The 17,449-nt window shown below is 50.4% G+C and overlaps 1 protein-coding gene across 1 annotated transcript; it reads right to left on the bottom strand.

Moving 5' to 3' along the window:
* Positions 1-3,510: 3,510 nt before the first annotated feature.
* On the bottom strand, positions 3,511-15,674 carry LOC103292911 (neurofilament light polypeptide-like). The gene is given in 3 exon segments (XM_054729334.1): positions 3,511-3,726; positions 3,728-4,670; positions 15,544-15,674. Coding segments are annotated over 3 exon segments (1,290 nt in total).
* Between the last annotated feature and the right edge of the window lie 1,775 nt (positions 15,675-17,449).

Genomic DNA, 17,449 nt, shown 5'->3' with positions numbered 1-17,449 from the left:
TAAGAAATCCTATTGAGTATAAGTCTGCATGTAACATTATCTTACATTTTTTAATATTTTTCTATACTTTAATTACAGCCTCTTCCTAATATCATCTCTCTCTCTCTCTCTCTCTCTCTCTCTCTCTCTCTCTCTCTCTCTCTTTCTCTCTCTCTCTCTCTCTTCCTCCTATCCACTCTCTCTAAAAATCAATGGAAAAATATCGTCGGATGAGAATTAACAAAAAGACTATGCCATCAAGATGTGCAATGGGAAGTGACTGATTTTAATCCCCACTGTCCCTGCAATAGAACACCAGAGCTGCTTTGTGGACACAATGAAGCACCCTGGGAGGTTCCAGAAATATGCAATGACAGGACTTGAAGTGGTCAAGAGACAGGGGCAGAGCCAATGAAAGGTCATTGTCATTGTCGATGTATATTCCCTAAGCAGTGACACCTGCAGTATTTTTTTTAGAGATTTTTAGAGAGAAAGGTAGAGGGAGAGAAACATTGATGTGACAGCAAAACATTGATCAATGCCTCCTGCATGCCCCCTACTGGGGATTGAGCCTAAAACCTGAGCATGTATCCTGACTGGAAATCCAACCAATACCCTTTTTTGTGTACAGAACAACACACAACCAACTGAGCCACACCGGCCAGGACCACTTGCAATATTTGGATCACACTCTTACCTGATACAGCAGAGGTTGAGTGCTCACTGTGGCAGAAAGCCTGGATTTAAACCCTGACCCACCACTTAATATCTGTGTCACCATGAAAAGCTGCCTACCATCTCTGGGCCATGTTTTTCTCATCTGTAAAAAGAGAATAACATGTATGTAGCATTTAAAATTGTGTGTGACACAAAGCAATACTTAATCAAATCTTAATAATTATTAACTAACAAATCATTTATAAAATTACCTCTCCTCTCAATTATCCCTGAACTGCAATAAGATATGTATTTGAAAGTGCTCCATGAGTTATTTTTGTTTGTTTGTTTGCTTTTTCACTGAAAACTCATCAACCATCCCACACAAATCACGATTTGATTCCCAGTCAGGGCACATGCCTGGGTTGTGAGCTTAATTCCCCAGTGTGGGGCCTGCAAGAGGCAGCCGACCAATGATTCTCTCTCATCATTGATGTTTCTATGTATCTCTCCCTCTCTCTTCCTCTCTGAAATCAATAAAAACATTTTTAAGTGAAAACAAGATGAAAGAAAATTATTTTCCCAGGCTAAAGAAACAAAATCTCATCCTGCTGCTGAACTGTTGGATAAAAACAGGAAGCCTGGTAGGTAAAGGGGTGTGTCTGAGCTGGGGATGATGACAAGGGTCAGCAGGTGCTGAAGTGGATCCGCCTCAAACACACCAAAAGGAAGAGGCCAGTTCCCAGTGCAACTGCTCCCCTCTCTAAGGACCCCCAGGTGAAGGGCACTAAGGGCGGGGGGGGGGGGGGGCAGGCTGAGCTCCAGAAGCTGGTAACTGCTTTCAGCCACAGAGCCCTCCCACTCATTCTCTTGACATTCCAGTCCCTGCACCTCCAGGGTCTTCCTTCCCCCCACTCTGGCCCATCTCCTCACATTGGCCAGTGCTGGGCTGGCAGGGATCATTCCATGACTTCAATCGCTTGGAAGGCCTCTGACATGTCACCATCAGTAATGGGCAGGAAGAGCTGCAGGCTTTGGAGCCAGTCAGTTTTCAAGTAGCTGGAAGATTCTAATCACATCACTTTGAATCAGGATTCCATGTGCTCTCTCTCCTTTGCCAGTTTTGAGTTTGCTCCCGCTGCTATGTTCTGTCCACACACACACACACACACACACACACACACACACACATGCATTCGCACAACCTCTCATACCCACCGCATATCCACACAGTCCCCACACTCATTTTTTCACACTTGTACATACACTAATACACACTCACAGGCATGCAAACACACACACACAACAGCAGCATCTGGAATAGCTGCTCCCAAGATGCTCTGGACTGTGAGAGACACATGGGTTCTAAAGTCAAGGGAGACCCCGTGTTTGTGTGGGGATGGGGAGAGAGGTCTGCATTGTTGTTAGGAAGGGAGCAGAGTACCTAAAGGCCTATATACGTTTTCATGTCTCATGGTGCTGTCTTTAAACCACTTCCTCTAACTTCTTTTCACCACAGCCTTAACAACCATTATCTATATATATAAAAGCCTAAGCGACCAGCCAACCAGTCAACCAGCCAGTAGCTATGATGTGCAGTGACCACCAGGGGCAGATGCTCAAGGAAGGAGCTGCTGAGCAACCGCAACTTTGCAGAGTGCCCTCTCATACTCCAGGACCCCTCCAGGGATGTCAGACTGCCAGTTTTGGCCCGAACCCAGCAGGCCAGGCTGAGGGACCTCACCAGTACATGGATGGGCCTCTAGTCTATATATATAAACTAGTGGCCCAGTGCACAAAATTCATGCACGGGGGTGGGGGTGTCCCTCAGCCCGGCCTGCGTCCTCTCCAATCTGGGACCCCTGTGGGATCGGGCTTAAACCGGCAGTTGGACAACCCCCTCGCAATCCAGGACTGCTGGCTCCTAACTGCTCACCTGCCTGCCTGCTTGATCACCCCTAACCACTCTGCCTGCTGGCATGCTTGCCCCCAACTGCACCCCCCTGCCAGCCTGCTCACCCCCAACTGGTCCCCTCTGCCGGCCTGCTTGCCCCCAACTGCCCCCCCGCCAGCCTGATCACCCCCAACTTCCCTTCCCTCCTGGCCTGATCACCCCTAACCGCCTCTGCCTTGGCCCCGCCACCATGGCTTTGTCTGGAAGGACGACTGGAAGGTCTCATGGTCTAATTAGCATATTACCCTTTTATTAATATAGATATGATATGACATACTGCCATAACTATAACATATCTACCAGTATTACTCTATGGGAATACTTATTTCATGCGATAGGAAGGCATCTAATACATTACATTGTATATGTTGTAAGTAGTAGGAAATACTGTATTCGTAGCAATAATATACACCCTGTGACTTCCCTTCCTGATTTGGGAATGGTTCCCCAGTTCTTTGAATGTTTCCTGGCCTCTAATGTATTTTTTTTTTTTTGTCTTTCAGTGTAACTTTATTTACTGTTTATTGCACATGATTTGAGGTCTTTAATTTCTAACCACCAAAGATTCAAAGGACTATTTTTTCCATGAAGTTTAACATTAACATTAGTGAATTCAGGTATTCATGTGGTTTTATTGTAAACATCTGAATTATTCACATTGTCATAGATCCTGAACTCATAAGCGTGGACCATGCACAGGCTGGCAGCAAGCCAGGAAGCCACTCTGCAAGCAAACAGATACTCTGCATAAGAAGAAAAGTCATAGCACAACATTTAATGTCCAACCTGAGTCACCTCAGAATGTTATATATATTGACTTCTTAATTCATATAGTATCGGGAACTCAACTGCTTGGTTGGTGATGGGGTTGACCTGGTTTCAGGAGGATTATTCCTGAAATAATTAAGGAAAGGGGGCGCTCAATCTTTCTTCTTGGTTGCTTGCTCCTCCCCAGCACCTTCATCTTTCTTCTCATCCTCAGCTTCTTGGGCATCTTCTCCTTCACCTTCACCTCTTTCTTCCTCCTTTGTGTTTTCAAATTCTTCCTTGGCACCTTCTTCCTCTTCCTCTCCTTCCTCTTCCTCAGCCACTTCCTTCTCCTTCTCCTCCTCTTCAGCTTCTCCTTCAGAGGGGGGGTTCATCCTTAGCTTCCTCGGCTTTTGCAGCCTCAATGGTCTCCTCCACCTCGATCTGCTCCTCCTGGACGTGGCTGGTGTAATAAGAAGGGAAGGAGCGAGTGGACATCAAGTAGGAGCTGGTCTGTAAACCACCATAGGCAGATCGACCAAAGACCTGGGAACTCTGGGAGTAGCCGCTGGCTATGCTTCCCACGCTGGTGAAACTGAGCTGGGTCTCCTCACCTTCCAAGAGTTTCCTATAAGCTGCAATGTCAATGTCCAAAGCCATCTTCACATTGAGGAGGTCCTGGTATTCTTTTAAATATCCTGCCATTTCACTCTTTGTAGTTCTCAACTCATTTTCTAATTTGTTGATTGTGTCCTGAGTAGCACTAACGTCGGCATTCTGCTTATCCTCCAGCTCTTGCAGCTGCTTTCCCAGCACTTCGTTCATGCCCCAGCTTGCTTCCATCTCCAGGGTCTTGGCCTTGAGCAGGCGGCGGCTCTCGGACACCTCGTCCTTGGCGGTGCGCACCGCATAGGTGTTCTTGACAGCTCTCTCAGTCAGCATGGTGAAGCGGCTCTTGTACCATTCTTCAGCATTCTGCATGTTCTTGGCAGCCAGCTTCTCGTACTGGGCATGGATGTCCTTGAACGTGGTGGAGAGGTTGGACTTCGAGAACACATCCATCTCCATGGAGATCTGAGCATACTGGATCTGCACCTGCAGCTCGGTGATCTCTTCATGCACCTTCTTCAGAAAGGCGATTTCGTCCATCAGGCTGTTGATGCACTTTTCCAGCTCAGCACCAGTGAGAGCCGCCTCATCTGCACCTTTGCACGCCTCCATCAGCCAGCCCTCTGCATCCTCATGGTTCAGCACCTCTTCCTGGTAGCACACCTGCAAGTTGCTCCCAGCCCCTTCTGAACCCCGGTGCCTCCTAACTGCCCACTTCCCTCTCCTCGCCAGGGATGGGGCTCAGTGGGGCAGGGCACAGGCATCCCATTTTCATTAAAATGTTCAACCCAGGCCTGCTCCACTGGTGTCTGCAGGTGGCCCGGGGGCAGACAGTGATCCCAGAGACCCTGGCCACCCCCGCCTACCCAGGTCCACAATCACGGCCTGGACCCCTGGGCGACATCAGACACTGCCTGCCCCACCTGCATATGCAAATTTACCTGCCATCTTTGTTGGGTTTATTTGCATATCACTCCTGATTGGCTGTGGGCATAGCAGAGGTACAGTCAATTAGCATATTTCTCTTTTATTAGTGTAGAAGCCTAAGCGACCATCCAACTGGTAGCTATGACATGCACTGACCACCACGGGGGCAGATGCTCAATGCAGGAGCTGCTGAGCAGAGGTGACTTGGCAGCTGCAGTCCTCAGGTGGTGCAGCCCGATTCCAGGGTGTCTCACCCTCTCACAATCTGGACCCCTCGAGAGATGTCAGAGAGCTGGTTTTGACCCGATCCCCACAGGCCAGGCTGAAGGACCCCACCTGCCAGAAGGACCCTACTCACTCTGCAGATGCCCTTCGAGCCCCAGTGCCACCCCAGGTTCGGCTGGCTGGCTGGGGAGGGACTGTAGGAGGTTGGTTCCAGGGCATGTCCGGCCCATCTCGCCCAGTCCTGCCCCACCAGCCACCTTCTACTTAATTTCTTTTCAATGTGCATGAATTTGTGCACCAGGCCTCTAGTGTTAACATAATACAGTAAACATTTTTGAAAAGGTGCACTTTTGGAGAAAGGGCTCAGGAGAGAATCTGCTCAGCTGCCTCACTCCCAGAGCCCTGGGCATAATCCCAGCCTGTTAATAACACCTGTTTCTGTTCTGGCAGGTGGCAGCAATGACATCTCTCTCATGTAGGATTTGCCAACATTCACTGCTGGTGGTCAAGATAGAACTGGGAAAAGGGTAATTAAGTTTATGTCATGATTGTCATGGGTTAATGATGACCACAGATTCTTGCTTCTCCCATCGAGACATGGAGTCCCTTTCCTTTGAATCTGGGCTGACAGGGACTCTCTGACACAGCAGAATGTGGCAGGAGTGACCATGTGCCAGTTGCAGATCTAGGCCTTAAAGAGTCTGGAAGGTTCTTCTTTTGCTGCCCTGAAAGATGGGCTATGGTGCTGGAGAGACCACATCAAGAGTGAAAGCCAGGCAGAGGAACCAAGATGGCGCCATAGGTTAAACACCTAACCTGCAGCCGGGCACAACAATTTCAAAAATACAACTAGAGGTCAGAACGGACATCGTCCAGAACCACAGGAAAGTTGGTGGACTGAAATGCCCACAGCTGGGGGGAAGGAGAAGGCCACGGGGACAGTCGGGGAAGCCGTAAAAGCCTGAGGTATGGAGAAACGGGCGGAGACACGAGCACACGCGCCTGCGGGGAGGATGGAACCGGAGAGGAAGGGGCGGCTGATGACCTGGCCGGAGTTCACTGGCAGGAAGGAGATAAAGGCTCCGGAGTGCGCTGAGCGCCGGCTCCGATTGCACTGAACCCCATTCCGGGCGAAACCCTGGGAAACTCACTCACTTTCGCAACTCCACCGCCCCCGCAGGCCGCCCGGCCCGGGACGCTGGGGACGCCGCCGCAGCGGCGGCGCCCGGAGCCCGGCGGCCTCCCAGCACCCGTCCCCACCGCGCAGCCCCCGCGCGCCTGGTGCCGCGGGCCGCGCGCCCCGCACACCGGACGGAGGCCCGGGGGCCCTCTCCGTGCACCTCCCGGCGGCGCTAGACTTCAGTAGAGTTGACTGAATTCAAGGGATTAAGAAGGACAAATTGGGGGGACGCCGCGGCGGCGACGCCCGGAACGCGGCGATGGCGGTGCCTGGAGCTCGGCGGCCGCCCAGCGCCCGTCCCCGCCGCGCGGCCCTCGCGCGCCTGGTTCTGCGGGACGCGCGCACCGCGCACCGGACGGAGGCCCGGGCGCCCTTTCCGTGCACCTCCCGGCGGCGCTAGACTTCAGTAGAGTTGACTGAAATGAAGGGATTAAGAAGTACAAAATGGGAAGTTTGAAAAAGATGGCGGCGGAGGTTAAAGGCTGTTCTGTTGCCTCGCACCCAGCGAAATCGGAGGGGATGAGGTGTGGAGGCGCGTGGGTCTGGCTGGTGGCGGGGGAAAGGGGCTTTTGTTCCAAACCTAGGGGAGATTAGCTCTCCATCACCCTGAAATCCATCTTCTGGCGAACCGCGGGAGACCCAGATGCCTGCGGGGAGAGGCGGGACTCTTGCGGAGGTGCGCCCAGCAATCAGTGTTTGCTGCGCTGGAGTGCGGAACGAGGGGACTTAGATACGTGGAAGGCAGAAGGACCAGACTCACAGCCATCGCGGCTCGCCGCACCATGGCCTGTTGGCGCCCTGAGACCCCGCCCCACCCTGGGACCCGCCCCGCACGTTTTGAAGACCTGCCCCGCAAGTCTTGCAGGCACACCTGCGCCCCAAGCAACGGCTTATGCATGTGGGTGGCCTGCCCTCTGGCAGCGGACCAGATGAACTGCTGTTCTAGTCGGACTGCTCCAGGGCCACTCAGACAGGAGGAAGAAACTACAGTTTTTGCTGTAATCCTTGCTGAGTGTCTAAGGCAGTAGCTGATCTACACCCCATTGGAGACCCAGAAACGAGGGCATCTAGTGGTCTGTGGGAGATGACACCAGATTTCAACCACGTGCATAAGGGACACATTCAACAGGAATATTCAGTGAGCGCCAAAGCTTTGCTGCACCAAGACCCGGCCCATAAACGTGTCTCCTGCACAGCAACTCTTCCTTTATAGACAAAGAGAGCCCCCCCAGTGACACCAACAACAATCAAGACTTAACTATACAAAGGAGGACCAAGATGGAGGCATAGGGCGGAAGCCTGATTGTTGCCTACCACAACAACTTTGAGACTTCGACAAGAGAGCAGAGCAGACACCATCCAAGACCACCATAGGGCTGGCTGAGTAGATGCTCTACAACTAGAATAAAAGAGGGGTATGTGGGATGATGCTGATGCCGGTGACCCAAAGACCACACTTTAAGAACTACGGCTCAGGCAACACAAAAGAACTATGGCTCAGGCGATACAACAGCGGCCTAGAACGTGCTCGGCGCAGTTCCCCCGGCGGTCTCCGGCTGAGGGGACGGCTCCACTGGCAGCCAAGCACGGACAGACGAGCCCCTATGAGACATGGGGTGGGAGACTCCGCGCTTGCTGACCTCCGAGTCCGTCAAGAATCTCAACGCCCCGGAAGCGGCCAGGTGCGCATGCTCGGCGACCAGCCACCGATGCAGACCCAAGGGCCGACGCAGCGACGCCAGACCGGCCCACCACCCTGCACCGGGCGCACCGGAGCTTCGCCGAGCCGCCACCCGACGAGTTCTGCAGCAGCCATACTGGAGCTCTGGAAGGATGGCCAGGGGAATTGCTGAGGGGGGATTGACCGGCAGGAATTGGGATCGGGAAGACGGGGCTCCGCTGAGACCCGGGTGCGGGCGGGGTTGCGCGCCTCTGGGCTCGGGTGTGGTCACACACCTCTGGGTATAAGTGAGGCCTCACGTCCCTGGGTCTAGGTGAGGCCACATGCCCCTGGGTCCAGGTGAGGCCGGACTCCGGGTCCGGGTGAGGCCATGTGCCCCTGGACCCGGATGACGCTGGATCCCGTGCCCGGGCAAGGCCAAGCGCCCCTGGGTCTGGGAGAGCCCACACACCCCTGGGTCCAGGCGAGACCATGTGTCCCTGGATCCGGGTGAGACCTCGTGCACCTAGGCCTGGGTGAGGTCACGTGCCCTTGGGTCTGAGAGGCCAAGCGTCCCTGGGTCCGGGTGAGACCATGTGTCCCTGGATCCGGGTGAGGCCGCATGCACCTAGGCCCGGGTGAGCCCAAGTGGCCCTGGGTCTGGGAGAGGCCAAGCGTCCCTGGGTCCGGGTGCGACCATGTGTCCCTGGAGCCGGATGAGGCCTCGTGCACCTAGGCCCGGGTGAGGCCACGTGCCCCTGGGTCTGGGAGAGGCCAAGCGTCCCTGGGTCCGGGTGAGACCATGTGTCCCTGGATCCGGGTGAGACCTCGTGCACCTAGGCACGGGTGAGCCCAAGTGGCCCTGGGTCTGGAAGAGGCCAAGCGTCCCTGGGTCCGGGTGAGACCATGTGTCCCTGGATCCGGGTGAGGCCTCGTGCACCTAGGCCCGGGTGAGGCCACGTGCCCCTGGGTCTGGGAGAGGCCAAGCGTCCCTGGGTCCGGGTGAGACCATGCGTCCCTGGATCCGGATGAGGCCTCGTGCACCTAGGCCCGGGTGAGCCCAAGTGGCCCTGGGTCTGGGAGAGGCCAAGCGTCCCTGGGTCCGGGTGAGACCATGTGTCCCAGGATCCGGGTGAGGCCTCGTGCACCTAGGCCCGGGTGAGCCCAAGTGGCCCTGGGTCTGGGAGAGGCCAAGCATCCCTGGGTCCGGGTGAGACCATGTGTCCCTGGATCCGGGTGAGGCCTCGTGCACCTAGGCCCGGGTGAGCCCAAGTGGCCCTGGGTCTGGGAGAGGCCAAGCGTCCCTGGGTCCGGGTGAGACCATGTGTCCCAGGATCCGGGTGAGGCCTCGTGCACCTAGGCCCGGGTGAGCCCAAGTGGCCCTGGGTCTGGGAGAGACCAAGCGTCCCTGGGTCCGGGTGAGACCATGTGTCCCTGAATCCGGGTGAGGCCTCGTGCACCTAGGCCCGGGTGAGCCCAAGTGGCCCTGGGTCTGGGAGAGGCCAAGCGTCCCTGGGTCCGGGTGAGACCATGTGTCCCTGGATCCGGGTGAGGCCTCGTGCACCTAGGCCCGGGTGAGGCCTCGTGCCCCTGGGTCTGGGAGAGGCCAAGCGTCCCTGGGTCCGGGTGAGACCATGTGTCCCTGGATCCGGGTGAGGCCTCGTGCACCTAGGCCCGGGTGAGCCCAAGTGGCCCTGGGTCTGGGAGAGGCCAAGCGTCCCTGGATCCGGGTGCGACCATGTGTCCCTGGATCCGGGTGAGGCCTCGTACACCTAGGCCCGGGTGAGCCCAAGTGGCCCTGGGTCTGGGAGAGGCCAAGCGTCCATGGGTCCGGGAGAGACCATGTGTCCCTGGATCCAGGTGAGGCCTTGTGCAACTAAGCCCAGGTGAGGCCACGTGCCCCTGGGTCTGGGAGAGGCCAAGCGTCCCTGGGTACGGGTGAAGCCAGATCCTGGGTCCGGGTGAGGCCGTGCACCCCTGGATCCATCCGGGTGAGGCTGGGTCCCAGGCCCGGGTGAGACCATGCGCCCCTTGGGTATGGGTGAGGCCACGTGCCCCTTAGTTGGGTGACGCCGTGCCCCTGGGTTCGGCCAAGACCAAACCAGAGGGAGTCGGACCTCCATTACCACCATTTGTCCACCATCCAGAGCTGAGGGGTCAGTGCTGACATGTACACATAAGGAACTACTGGACATTGAAATTGGGTCTCAAAAGAACTGTTGGTCCAGGGGGAAGCTCGCTACAGATTGATTCATTTGCCTGTCAACATAACTATTATTGCTCGTCTCACATTCAGTTCTTATTAGTATATATCTAGTGACATATGATCTCGCTCATCTAGGGGAAATGATGAACAACATAGACTGAGGAACAAGAACAGAACCAGAAGCAAGGAGGCATCGATCGGACTATCGGGCCTCAGAGGGAGGATAGGGGAGGGTAGGGGGAGGGTGGGGGGAGGGGGAGAGTTCAACCAAAGGACCTGTATGCATGCATATAAGCCTATCCAACGGTTAAGTTCAACAGTGGATTGGGGCATGTGTGGGGAGAGGGGTGGGATGGGAATGGGGGGATGAGGACAAATATGTGACACCTTAATCAATAAAGAAATTAAAAAAAAAAAAAAAGAGTGAAAGCCACCTGGCCAGTGCCCAAGTTTTTAATGATCGCACCAGAGGTGCCAGATACCAGCAAGTCAAGCCATTTTGTTTCTGCCCAGCCAAGCTCCTGCTACATGAAGCCACAAAAGTGACTCCAGTCCCCACCACCTGGATCCCCATCCCCACCAGCTGTCCCTACTGAGCCCTACCCAGGTTGTAGAATCTTGTGTTTTAAGGTTTTACATTCTGGGATGATTCGTTACACGACAATAGACAGCTGATATAAATGCCTTCTGGAACTAATGAGGGTCTCCAACTGAAGGGTCGATGTGTATGTTGACCTCTGTTCTATGTGACACACCATTGTGACACCTTATATCTAAGCCACTTGTAAATATTTTAGGATATATAGAGATATACAGCGATAGAGATATGTCTTCTAAAATCTCCTCTTTAAATCAGTTCTAATTCCTCCTATTATATAATTGAAGAAACTGAGTTCAAAGACCAATCTAAGGTCCCACGTCTAGAAAATAATAGAAGCAGCCATTGAACGATGCAGATGAATCTGATTCCACAGCCCATGTTTCTTCTGAGAGAGCACACTTCCCCTTAATTTTGGTGTGATTCCTTCAGTACCCTGCAGCCTGACAACATGTCTAACATCTGAACTGAGTGGGAAGTGCTGGATAAAAGAAATTGTCAAGGAAACAAATGCTTCCCAGATCCCTAAGGGAAGCCTCCCAGTGCCTTCGGCCTCTTTGCTGCAGAGCCCTGCAAAGGGCCTGGGTACTGCTTCTGTCAAGACCAACCATAGCATTTATTTCTAGCTGTGAGCCTGATCTTTTATCCACTATTACACCACCAGTGTGTTGTGGAGCCTCTGCTTCTGCTTTCTTTGTTTGATTTTAATGGAGCATTCCTTGGGTTTTAAATAGTGTGGAGGTCATTAAAATTGATTAAGACCTTTCTTCATCATTTCCCAGTGAAAATAAAAGGGCTGTAGTATTGTGACAAATTTCTAAGTTATCCATGAACAAAAGCCAAGAGAGAGAGAGAGAGAGAGAGAGAGAGAGAGAGAGAGAGAGAGAGAGAGAGAGAGAGGAAGGAAGGAAGGAAGGAAGGAAGGAAGGAAGGAAGGAAGGAAGGAAGGAAGGAAGGAAGGAAGAAAGAAAGAAAGAAAGAAAGAAAGAAAGAAAGAAAGAAAGAAAGAAAGAAAGAAAGAAAGAAAGAAAGAAAGAAAGAAAGAAAGAAAGAAGGAAGGAAGAAAGAAAGAAAGAAAGAGGAAGGAAGGAAGGAAGGAGGAGGAGGAGGAGGAGGAGGAGGAGACGACGACAACAGCGACAGGGGAGAAGGAAAGGAAGAGAGGGAGGAACAAGAGGAGAGAAAGAATATGAGCATTGCATTCTGAAAGATGAATCACTGTGCCACTTTCAAGGTGAAAGCCAACCCTGGCCAGTGTGGTTATAGTGTTGGCCTGTGCACCAGGTTTGATTCCCCGTCAACTGGTCAATGTGTCTCTCACATCATTGTGTCTCTCTTTCTCCTCTTTCCCCCTCCCTTCCACTCTCTCTAATAATAATAATAATAATAATAATAATAATAATAATATCAATGGAAAAAAGATTCTTACTCCTTGGATGAAGATTAAAAAAATAAAAATATTATGCCCTCTGGTGTGGCTCAGTGGTTGAGCTCGACTAATGAAACAGGAGGTCACAATTTGATTCCTAGTCAGGGTACATGCCTGGGTTGTGGGCTTGATCCCCAGCAGGGGGCCTGCAGGAGGCAGCAGATCAATGGTTCTCTCTCATCGATGTTTCTCTCTCTCCATACTTCTCCCTTCCTTTCTCTCTAAAATCAATAAATACATATTTTGTTGTAAAAAAGCCAAAATGCTCCTTTAATAACCACTCAGAAAAGCTCTTTGTCTTGTTTTGACTCTCAGTATTCCAGGAGAAGCTTCTGGGACAAAAGTTCTAGCCCCAGAGTCTGGCCCATTTGGCCCACATGCACCTGACCTGACACTAGATGAGCAGAGGATGTACAGGCCAACGAGCCATCATTCTTCATTTTCAGAGAAAATTTGCCTGGTGCACACACGTGCCAGTTTGGGTGGCCTCACAGCCGTGACCAGAGCCTTGCCATCTGCTCCTGGCAGCAGCTTCCTGGTGGACAAAGAAGCTCTCTGCCAGTCGGACTGACCTGGGCTCACATCCTGTCTCCACCACTCACTGTGGCATCTTGGGGAAGGGACTTGGCATCTCTAAATTCCAAGTTTCTAATCTAGGCAGAAACACCCTTCAGTATAGCAGTGCCGTGTGGCTGGCCAGATCTGCTGCGAACCAAGGGCAGGGACCTGTGACACACTATTCATTGCCCCCAGTATCCATTCTCCCTTCTTACTAGTAAAAGAATCCCCTATGTTTCGCTGAGCACAGGGCCACCTGGAATAAAAACTAAATTTCCAGCCACCACTGGTGCTAGGTGTGGCCACGCAGCAAGCTCTACACGATGGAATCTCAGTGGAAGTATCCTGTGGGACCCTGAGGCGATTCCTTAATGGAAGAAGCCCTGCTCTTGTTAGTCCTTTCCTGGCTGGAATATAGATGTGGCTGAGCCTAACCTGCCACCCTGAGCCACGGGGGTGGGAGGGTGGGCAGAATCCTAAGGGAGACACAGAAGAGCAACAACAAGGAAGACTGTATAGCTGATGATCACAGAGGCACCAACTGGCCAGGTTCCTTTAGTTAGAGAGAAACAACCCTTTTCTACTTCCATTATTTTAATATTTTCTGTTATCCACAACTAATCTTTGGCAGTACCGGGACTTAACATGTATACTTAAGAATTATGTTTTCCCAGAATGTGATTCCTGATTCCTTAGAAGCTGGATCAGTTTGACATGTTTTCTTAGCTGTCCTTTATCTCCTTGAAGCAAGGACTCTGCAGGACCTTCACCCCGCGTGCCCGTTACAGAGGCCAGGGTGTTCCACACTCTTCAACTAGCCCAGGAATCCCATGGCTTCTGAGCTGAAAGTTAAATTTAAAATGAAAGACATAACTTTGGGGAACTTGCCACATCAAATCATAATTACGTTCATTCATTAATAATAAAAATAATGACTATGTCTAGCATGTCTTAATATGTGTATTAGGTACCTTACATGGAGCATCTCATGGAATCCTTCTAAAAGACTTGTGATTTGGTGCTGTTGCCATTCCTGTACTGCAGATGAGAAAATTAAGGCTCATCCACCCAGAATGGCTCAGTGGTTGAGCATCAACCTATGAATCAGGAGGTCATGGTTTGATTCCCAGTCAGGGCACATGCCTGGGTTGCGTGCGGTTTGGGTTCAATCCCCAGTGGGAAGGGGCATGCAGGGGACAGCCAATCAATGATTCTCTCTCATCATTGATGTTTCTATCTCTCTCTCCCTCCCTCTCCCTTCCTTTCTGAAATCAATAAAAATGTATTTTTTAAAAAAAGAAAATAAAATGAAGGCTTTCACCAACTGCCTCCCCAGAACACTGCCCTGACGACTCAGCCCTTCAGCCAGGCCCTGAGAGCGCCCTGTCCCTGTTTCCCCACATGGTCTGTATCAAAATAAAGGTGAAGGGCAAAACCTCTCTCCTTAGTGCTGCCATGTGGACAGAGAGGTGCACTCTCTGTGCACCGAGTGCAGCGGGCTCTCACGGAAAACAGGGTCTTTTCTTCTAGCGGCCTCTTCCTCGATCTCCCACCTCTCTGGTAACCTGCCCAGCTGGAGGCAGGATTTGCATTAACCTCTGCTCACACTTGACTGATGATATCTAATTCCAAATCCCATGGCTCTGTCTAGCATTGACAACGCTCTGAACTTCATGTCGGTTCCTGAGATTGGTTCATACTTTCAATCACTTTAAAGGGCCCAACTGCAGGCTCAGGGATAAATTCTATGCTGTTCTCTACATTTATCACCAACTTAATTTAGAATCTGTACTTGTCTGCACCTGAGTCACCTGAACCTCTAGTCAGATGCCATAGTCCAGATCCTGGCTTGGGTTCTGATCTCTGAATCCCATTAAAAAATCCAGCTGCACAAAAAAATCAGGTAAGATAAATATTTGGCCTCTACATTATAGTCTAAGATGATATGGTTTTAGATAAAATTGATCAATGTACAGTTTTTCATTCTAAAGTAAAATAAGTTATTTCTCAAAACAGTGCTAGTAAATAAAACATCTGACAAGAAAACATTTCTCTTATGCTGAAACCAAAGCACAGACTGAATATGTTAATGATGCCCTAGGTCCGTGGTCGGCAAACTGCGGCTCACGAGCCACATGCAGCTCTTTGGCCCCTTGAGTGTGGCTCTTCCACAAAATACCATGGCCTTGGCGAGTCTATTTTGAAGAAGTGGCGTTAGAAGAAGTTTAAGTTTAAAAAATTTTGCTCCCAAAAGAAATTTCAATCGTTGTACTGTTGATATTTGGCTCTGTTGACTAATGAGTTTGCCGACCACTGCCCTAGGTAATTAATGGGAAAGGCTTCCTGAGCATTCACAACTGAGGAGTTAAACGCATTTTGGTGAATGGAAATGAGCGGAATCCCCAGAGGAAGGCTGGCTGCGTAGGGTCTGCCTTCCCTTGTCAGTAGCAGTCACAGGCATCGTCCATCTGTAATAAATGTGCCCAGAGTGCTTGGGCCAGAACAGATGCTACCCTCAAAAAATGAGCAATCTCAAATCTCGTGTTGGTTGTCCAGACCAGTATCAGACGCTTGTGCTGTGGAAAGGGAATGTGTGAGCCGCTCTGAAAGTCTCTGTACTCACCTCCTCTGCTGTCATTTGGTGCAAGACACTGCCACCGCCTTCCTAAGGTGATTGTGAGCGCTTCCTAACGGCGCTCCTGCTCCACCCTCACTCTATTATAGTCTCCTCGCACAGCACCTGGCACGATCCTTTACGATGTCAGAGCTCATGGCCCTCTTCTGTGCAAAGTTCTGCAATGCCTCTCAACGCACTGCGAGCAGAGGCTGAGGTCCTTGCACTTGTCTGCCAGTCCCTCCGAAGTCTGACCCCCATCCCTCTGACCTATCCACTCTCCCTTATTCCTCTCCATCCCCACGGTCTCCTTGCCATTCCTCTGCGGCATCAGCCGGGTGAGTTCCTGTGTCTGGGATATGACTCCCCCAGGTATTCTCCTAGCTTTTGCTCAGCTGTCAGATTCTTCAACAGGTCCAGCTTGACTCTCTGTAATACTGCAACCTGTCTTCCCCTCCATTTGTGCTGCTCTGTATCATCTCTGACATGCTATGTGATTTTTTTAATTTTATTTTTTGATTATAGTTTACACTTAATATTATTTTGTATTGGTGCTTAGACAATCATATACTTTATAAAGTCTTCCTCTTGGTATTTCCAATACCCACCTAGCACCATACATGTGTGGATCAAAGGGGCTAACCTGACAAGCTCATGGGGAGGCCTGCATGGCAGTCTTGCAAACTCAGAGACCTAAAGTAACCACAAAGAATGGTCTGAAATTAAACTTCTATTAGAAGCAATTATGGTGGGTATAATTATGGTAGTTACATCCATTCCAGTATCTTCACTGACAAGGTCAACCTTTACCTTAACTGAGCCTACCTGTCTTTTTGCATCTATAGTAACATACCCTTGAAATGTCTGGGTAACTTGTAACTTCCCTTTTTCTGGACCCCTTGGGGCACAACCTAATGTGCTGGGCACCAGGACAGATACCACAAATTCCTTCATTATCATGTTAATTATTCCTGTACCCACCTAAGTATGTGTCTATCATTTTACTTTTTATCCAATCCCAAAGGTTTCCCTGATTTGCTTTCTCCTCCCTCTCTAGTCTATCACCAATGGATTTCATGTAACCTACCTACATCCCTTTCCTTTGATTGCAATGTATGAATACAGATGTAACCCGCCATTCTCTGGAGCATTATCTCAATTCGTTGAGGTTCTGCTTCCTGGCATATGTCGACAATTTGGCTCAAATAAACTCACAAAACTTCTTTACAGGTTTTAATGGTTTTTTACATTAGCACATGGTTATTACAATAGTAGAGGCCCGGTGCATGAAGTGTGTGATGGTGCGTCATCATGAAGCAAAATTACTTTTCCATGTCTTCTGGAACATTCTGGTCATTTCATGATCAAAGCATGGTTCAAATTGATTGTTGTCTGTAGTGATCAGTATTAACGGTTTCACCTGGTTTTAGAAGCTCATAATACACCACACCTTCCTGATCCCACCAAACGCAGAGCATTGTCTTCTTTCCAAATCGATATGGCCTTGCAGTCAATGTTGATGGTTGACCTGGATCAACCCATGATTTTGTGCATTTGGGACTCTCAAAATAAATCCACTTTTTATCGCCAGTCACAATTCGATGCAAAAAAAAGACTTTCTTTCGTGCCGTTGAAGCAACATTTTACTGATGACTTTTCGGTCTTCCATTTGTCTTTCGTTCAGTTGATGTGGCATCCATTTTCCTTCCTTTAAAATCTTACCCATTGCTTGTAAATGATCAGAAATTGTTTGCTGAGCAACATTTAATCTTTCTGCAAGTTGTTTATGAGTTTGACACGCATCTTCATCCAATAATGCTTGTAATTGTTGGTCTTCAAACTTTCGGTTGACCTGGACATTCTTTGTCTTTCACATCGAAATCATAACTTTTAAAGCATTAAACCAGCGTTCACAAGTATCTTGAGATGGAGCATGTTCACCATAAGCTTCCCGAAGTATATAACTTTTTCTTCAAAATAATGAATTGAAACTTCCCACAAATGCTCTTTTTTTGGCACGAAATTCGACATTTTTAAGTGTAAAAATGTCTATGATGTTAACACCTTCAGCAAATTTGACATATGAAGTTTTGAAGCTTGCTGTCA

Source organism: Eptesicus fuscus, chromosome 17, assembly GCF_027574615.1.
Source record: "Eptesicus fuscus isolate TK198812 chromosome 17, DD_ASM_mEF_20220401, whole genome shotgun sequence".
In the NCBI taxonomy this organism is placed as follows: Eukaryota; Metazoa; Chordata; class Mammalia; order Chiroptera; family Vespertilionidae; genus Eptesicus; species Eptesicus fuscus.
This window is presented reverse-complemented; position numbering and strand designations above follow the sequence as displayed.